Source organism: Plectropomus leopardus, chromosome 11, assembly GCF_026936395.1.
Source record: "Plectropomus leopardus strain MGB_pleo_1.0 chromosome 11, ASM2693639v1, whole genome shotgun sequence".
In the NCBI taxonomy this organism is placed as follows: Eukaryota; Metazoa; Chordata; class Actinopteri; order Perciformes; family Serranidae; genus Plectropomus; species Plectropomus leopardus.
Genome location: NC_142186.1, coordinates 36,619,285 through 36,626,360, shown reverse-complemented (window position 1 = coordinate 36,626,360; position 7,076 = coordinate 36,619,285). Strand labels below are relative to the sequence as shown.

At 43.4% G+C, this 7,076-nt stretch overlaps 1 protein-coding gene across 1 annotated transcript in view; it reads left to right on the top strand.

The window, feature by feature from the left end:
• plekho1b (pleckstrin homology domain containing O1b) overlaps positions 1 to 4,918 on the top strand; it is a 19,517-nt gene extending 14,599 nt beyond the window's left edge. The window contains exon 6 of the mRNA XM_042489824.2: positions 732 to 4,918. Within this exon, the coding sequence (XP_042345758.2) occupies positions 732 to 1,448 (717 nt within the window). The 3' untranslated portion in view covers positions 1,449 to 4,918. The remainder of the gene's footprint in view (positions 1 to 731) is intronic.
• The last annotated feature ends 2,158 nt before the right edge of the window (positions 4,919 to 7,076 follow it).

Sequence of the window (7,076 nt, the reverse complement as noted above, 5' to 3'; positions counted from 1 at the left end):
AGCCTCAACCTGAGGTCCATTTTCTTGTTCTGGAGCTTTTGACAGAACCACATGGTCCTCATCAGTCGATGGGATTAGCGCTTTTGTTTTTGAAATGTAGCTGTTCAAACTTTTCATTGTTTGAAGCATGTTTAGGACTTCTTGTACTTGTTGAACTCAGCTGTTTGACCATAGAAACATCATTGGACAGAATGATTTTAACTCAAGATCCTCGTAGTTACTTGTTCTGGAGCTTTTGACCAAATCGCATGGTCTTTATCAGCAATTGTAGTTGTTCAAACTTTTCATTATTTTGAGCAGGTTTAGGGATTCTTGTTCACATTGAACTCGACAGTTAGACCTTAGAAACAGCATCCCACAGAACAAACTCAACTCAAGGTCCATGTGGTTATTTGTTCTGGAGCTTTTGAGTATATCAGGCAGTCCTCTCGGTTATTTTAAGGACACATTGATGACCTGCCCCAAATTATGGAAAGTCAGGCCATCTTAGGGCTCCATGACCACTAAGCAAACTGAATCTACTGATGAAAACTGTGTGATAGTCAAAAGCTCAACAACACACAAAGAAAGTAAGTGGACCTTGAGTTGAGATTGTTTCAGACGGTAAAAACTGAAGTCTTGATGACTTTAGATGTTTCTGCCCAGAGTGTGATTATAGATATTTGAAGGTTTTTATCAGTTTGTGTTGTAGCGGTCGTCTCGGACTCACCCGCCTCCTCTCTGTCCGTCAGGCCTCCACCTCCTCCTCAGACGGGATGCTGACTCTGGATCTGATCCAGGAGGAGGACGCTCCTGTTTCTCAGGGAGCCGACAGCTGCGACAGATTCAGGGTGGACTTGGACAAATCTCTGTCCCACCTCGGCCCGGACTGTCCGAGGTCCAAAACTGACGGTGCTCTTTCTGCCAAGACTGCAGAGGCTTCTGGGAAATCCCAGAGTCTTCCCCGTGAGGTGGCGGTGGTGTGGGAGCACACGGGTCAAACCCCACAGTCTGGAAAACGCCTGACGACGGCGGAGAAAAACCGCTGCGCCTCCATGGACGAGATCCTGACGCACTCAGAGACTAAAGCTGCTAAGAACAAGACGGCGGCGACGGCGACCCGTTCTCCGACCGCGATGATGAACGGCACAGCAGCGCCGATCGGCCAACTGCAGGAGCTCATCAGCCAGAAGCTTGACAAGACAGAGCGGCTGCTGACGGAGGTGCGAGGGGAGGCTGAGGGGGAGGCCGGGGAGCGGGGGAAGATGAAGGGGAAAGAGTCAACCGAAGGAGCGCGAGCTGAAGCCGAGAGACTCCTGAAGGAGGCGTCGGCGGCCTGGAGCCAGGCCCGGGAAGTGCTGGAGGAGGTGAAGGAGCTGAGGGCGTTGTACAGACAACTGGACTCCTCCTCCCCCCTCACCCCCTCCAACAGCACCAAACTGAACCCAGACCGCAAAAGCCTGATGTGAGCTGCATGGTACTGACTCGTTCTGGTACAAACCGGTTCAGACCGGTCCGGTCCAGGTGAAACCACGTAACGGAGCGAGGCTTCTGTTTCTGTTTGTTGGACTTCAGACGAAGCTGCTGAGAACTGGATCAACCACTTTTAAGTTATTTGGACAAATTCAGGTTTTGATTGTCAGCTGTCAGGAGGAGCCAGGACCGTCCTGCTGACGGGTACGGCTCAGTGCTCAGGTGCACATCGCCTCTTCACAAAAAATCGTACTTTCAAAAACTGTGTGTAGCACAAATTTAACTTAAGTCTCATCTTTCAGAAACACCTTTAAAGAGTAACTAAACCACAAACCGCTTTTTTCACTTGAAAAGCAATAAATTTGATTTAGGTTTAACTCGTCATTTGAGTTTAAAGCTACATCCGCATTACTCAGTTTGAATTTAGGACGCATCAATATTGCTACGTTATGGCCGGGCATCTTTTCTAATCAGGCGTTTCAGCAGCTTTAAAAGAGAGCAGTTTGGAAAGGCTGCTGTCCTAATTTTATCTTTAAAACCCAAAACCCGCAGACATCTGTGATCACTTTCTAATTGGTTATAAGCCAAGATGTGTTACACCGGCTTACGCTTGCACAGTGTACCTGAATGGTCATGAGGCTTTTAAAGCGTGTTGGTATGGATGGAGATTAGAGCTGCAACGATGCAAAAAGTTGCTCATAACAACAGGGAAAGATTTTAAGACTCCGTCTAGTAATATGTATGTAGCCTATGTCTAAGTATTAAAATTCGTCATTTGTGTTATAAATATGCACAATGTTTTGCTTGTAAGGGTTGAAATATGGCTATTGCAATTGATTTTTTTCTCTTTGCTGATCCAATCCTGGTATCAAGGACTGCTGCCGACCAACCCATCACTTTTTTGTGTGTGTGGGGTACAGGGAGGTGCTGTGGATCAAGAGGCGGCACAGTGTCTTATCCCAGCCCTGCCCATTTTTGATATCTTTTTCACACTCAAGGGAGGAGGTCCTTAAACCAAAAGTTGGGGGTTTAGTTACTCTTTAAATACTTTTCCAGACTTTGAAAATCTCTCTAAATTCTCCTTTTTGTTGCACAGACACTTGAGGTACCTTTAAAGAAATCTGACGGCTCTCGTCAAAGGGAAAGAAAACGTGCCAAGATGAGAGTTCAGAGACGAGGAAAGACCATCACTTTGGATGCTTTTTATTTCACTTTATGAATATTTATGTTGGAGATTTGTTGTTACGTTGATAGTTTATGCAGCCGGACATGAAAAGGAAACAGTTAACGGTACGAATGCAGGGTAAATACTGAATGAAGGAGGATGTCTTGAATGCTGGGGGGGTCAGAGGTCAGGAGGTGGTCGACTCTAAATGTGACGGTAGATGAGCAGAAGTCCGATCAGCTTCAGGTTTTGATATTTTACGTCGTATGAACTATTTTGTTCAAACCTTAAAACCCACGTAGCTCAAGTCCTCCTCCATTTGGATTCAGAGGAACCAGTGGCTGTCTGTTCTGTTTTTGATCAGGTCTACCCTGAGACTGGGACACAAGTCCTTTGGGATCAGGTACAAGTTTTACGATCCTTGAAAACCTCCAGACGAGGAGAAATTGATACTATGCACCAAACCATCTGGAGCCACCTCGGACTCTTCTTCCTCTTTCTGAATGTGAATTTTTCGGAGACTCTGGAGGCTGCAGGAGACGCCAGCAGCTCTCCAGTCTCAGCTGGAACCTCACTGTCTCCGGTGGAAATGTTGGACAAAAACAGGACAGATTTATTCTCCACTATGTTTGAATCTAATCCCACAATCCTTAAAACACCTGAAACAAACTTGAGTAGACTCAACAAGACCAGATCCCAGAGTCTGATTGTTCGTCTCTTCAGGTCAGGACCAGCTGCACTTTGAATGAGCAGAAAACAAACATATAAAAACAAAATCTAGAAGTCGATCTAAAGCTGTGATTATTTTATAAGATGAATTAACCCTCCTGTTGTGTTCAGCTTTGAGGAACAGCAATAATGATCCTGGTTCAAATAAACTCGGTCCATGTTTAACCATCTGAAGGTCGTCTATAGTTTCTCCAAAAATATTATTTTAGGCTCAGTAAATATAAAATGTATTAATAATTAGTCTAATAAAGTTTTCTCCTCTTTCAGTTCAGGATTTACTGATGAGATTTTTTTTTCTATTAAATAATTTTTAAACACTTTTTTTATGTTTTGGAAATAGGTTCTGTTCAGGGGCGTCGATTCATTTAAACAAAACGTCTTGTGTTAGGTGTCACATTCACCATTTCAATTCAAATTTACACCTTAAACCTTAACTTTAAATTTAGGTTTTACACAAAGTTTTTACAACAGGAAACCTAAACAAATAGGAAGGAACATTTTGTTAATGTCTGTGTGGTTTTTTGCTCCAAAAGTTATTAGAAATATTTTTTCTGTATTTTTAAACTTTGAAACAGGAAAATTTAAACCACTACAACAACATAACCGGAGGGATAAAGAGAAAACAATTTCTAACCAAAAGGTCATTTTATTTCTCACATTTAATGCAAAGTTTTCTTTTTAAGATAGAAATCAGTGTCCTAAAGTCCTGATCCTGTTGAGAAGAACGATGAAACTCACGGGAGATAAAATGAGACTGGATGTGATGAACTGGACCTGAAGACGGATCGTTGTTTTACCTCCCAGTGAAGAGACGTCTGTCCTGCTCAGAGACACTTCAGCAGGTCACACCAGCATCGACCTCCTGTGGACTTAAAAACAATCAGTTTGACTGAGAAAACTTTATTTTTATAGACGACGTTCAGACTTTTGTACCGTTTAAGCTTCAGTTCAGGTGGTGTGTGTGTGTGTGTGTGTGTGTGTGTGTGTGTGTGTGTGTGTGTGTGTGTGTGTGTGTGTGTGTGTGTGTGTGTCGGAGGATGAAGTGTGATGGGAGCAACAAAAAGTGACGTCACATCAAAACCAGATTATTTAAAAACATCATGTTTCATGGATTTGGATTCAACATAAAAACTCATAAAACTGATTTTTTAAATAAAGGAATATTCCAACATTTTGGCCAGAAAATTGTTTTTAAAGTCTGTAAACTGAATAAAGTTCAGCACTGGTTTCATTAAATTGTCACTAATCTGCTGTTTAAGTTTCCCTGTGAAGTTTGTTTACAAGAAAACTCCACGGAGCAGCTTTAACACCGGTAATCACCGTGGACACAAAGGGTTAATGTGTGGAGGACGTTAATAATTCGATGATTTGTTTTCAGTCACGTCAGACTGAGCAGCTCTTCGGTCAGAACGGTGGATTATTCCTTTAATGATCTCACCGTGTCCTGTTCCCGTTTGTCTCTGTGGCACCGAGCAGCAGCTGGAGTCTTAAACCCAGAGGGGATGATGGGAAATGTAGTCTGTGAATCCTGATCAGTTCATGCGCTAAAATAAAACTTGAAAACTGAACCTGGATCAGCGGTCTCATTAAACTGCTAACGAGGTATCCTGCAGGTTTTTATTAGACCTCTGACACCGTGTGTGTGTTGCTAGGCAACCGGCTGTCCTGAACAACAGCTCACATCTTCACACCTGCAGACGGAGACGCCGGTGTTAAAGGATCAGTCTGCTGCTTTTGTACGTTATGTTAGTCTGTCTGACTCCCTGTCTGTCTCTCAGCTCTGAGGACGGACATCTGTCCAACAGGATGCTTTCTACTCAGCGGACACTTATTAGGAACACCTGTTCAGCTGCTCGTTAACGCCAAATCTAATCAGCCAATCACATGGCAGCAACTCGATGAAAGCTTCTCAGATTTCAAGACATGTCTTTTTTTTTATTATTTTAAGACGTTTCCAGGATTTTCGGACATTTCTAAAATTTCAGGACGTTTCTCAGATTTTACGGTGTGTCCAGGATTTTAGGAAATTCCTAGAATTTCATTAAATATCTTGGTTTTTAGGAAATTTCTGGGATTTTAGGACGTTGTTTGGATTTGAGAACAGTTATGGGATTTCAGGACATTTCTAGGTTTTTTAGGACATTTCTAAAATTTCAGGACAGTTATAAGATTTCAGGACGTTCTAGGATTTTAGGGCATTTCTAGGATTTTGGGACATTAGGGACTTATCGAGGACCTCTGTCGGGGGTTTGGGGGATCCTCCTCAAGTACCTTTTCTGATCAGAAAGCTCTATGTTGATGCTGTTTTCTGCACTCTGACACTTTACGGAGACCGAAAGTACAAAAACTACTCACACTGTGAATCACTTTATTGGTTCTCAGGGTCTCAGGGCCAGATTTGGCCAGATTTGGCCAGATTTGGCCCGCGGGCCGTGAGTTGAGTATCGCTGTTATAAAGTGTGGAGCTGCAGGTGGTTGTGAGTTTTCGAAAGAGTTCGTGTTTCAGTGATCGTATGAAGAACCTGTCATCAGGTCGCTGTTTTGCTTCCCATGCAAACATGATGCAAACTCTCTGCTTTACATTTAACATGTTTCCATGGCGACGAGCAGCAGCGAGACGATGCTCTGCTTTCGGATGAGTGTGTACAGGTGGAGGGGGCGGAGCCTCAACACCTGAGGGACGCAGCACAGTGCTGCAGTGAATGAATGACTCAGCGTTTCTCTGATTTGTTTGTCAGGTGAAGTCAAATCAAAGCAAAGTTATTGAAATAGACACACACACACACACACACACACACACACACACAGACACACACAGACACACACACGGACAAAGACAAAGACAGACACACACACACAGACAGACACACACACACAGACACAGATATACACACACACACACACGGACAAAGACACACACACACACACACACACACACACACACACGGACAAAGACAAAGACAGACACACACACACACACACACGGACAAAGACAAAGACAGACACACACACACACAAAGACACACACAGACACACACACACGGACAAAGACAAAGACAGACACACAGACACAGACACACACAGACACACACACACGGACAAAGACAAAGACACACACACACACACACACACACACGGACAAAGACAAAGACAGACACACACACACACAAAGACACACAGACACACACACACGGACAAAGACAAAGACAGACACACAGACACAGACACAGACAGACACACACACACACAAAGACACACACACACACACTTTGACTCAATCATCCCAATCTGAGGTCCTTTAACTATCTAATCCCGGTCCTTTCATCGAGGTCGTCATCAGACTGACCTTTCACCTCCTGATCTGCTGACGACGTTCAGTTAACCCTTTCACACCTGGATCAACATCTGTTTTTGTGATGTGTCCACACACATTTCAGTAATATCTTACAATGCACCCCAAATAAATTTCAGATCATTTCTTCGTCGTCTTTTTCTATCCTCTTTTTGTTGCAGTTTGCAGGATATTTTTTGACAAGTTGCTCGTTAAGTTTCTTCACGTTTTTGACAGAAAAATCGAAACCACTTTTCTCAGCAGAGTACAGAGTCTCGTGAAAGGCGTCTCAGTGCGGCACAAGAAAACTGATGTCGACCCAAACACGACAAATACACCTGCAAACAAAAATAAATCTGCAGCATTTCACTATTGATTTACAATTCAAATGGAAACATT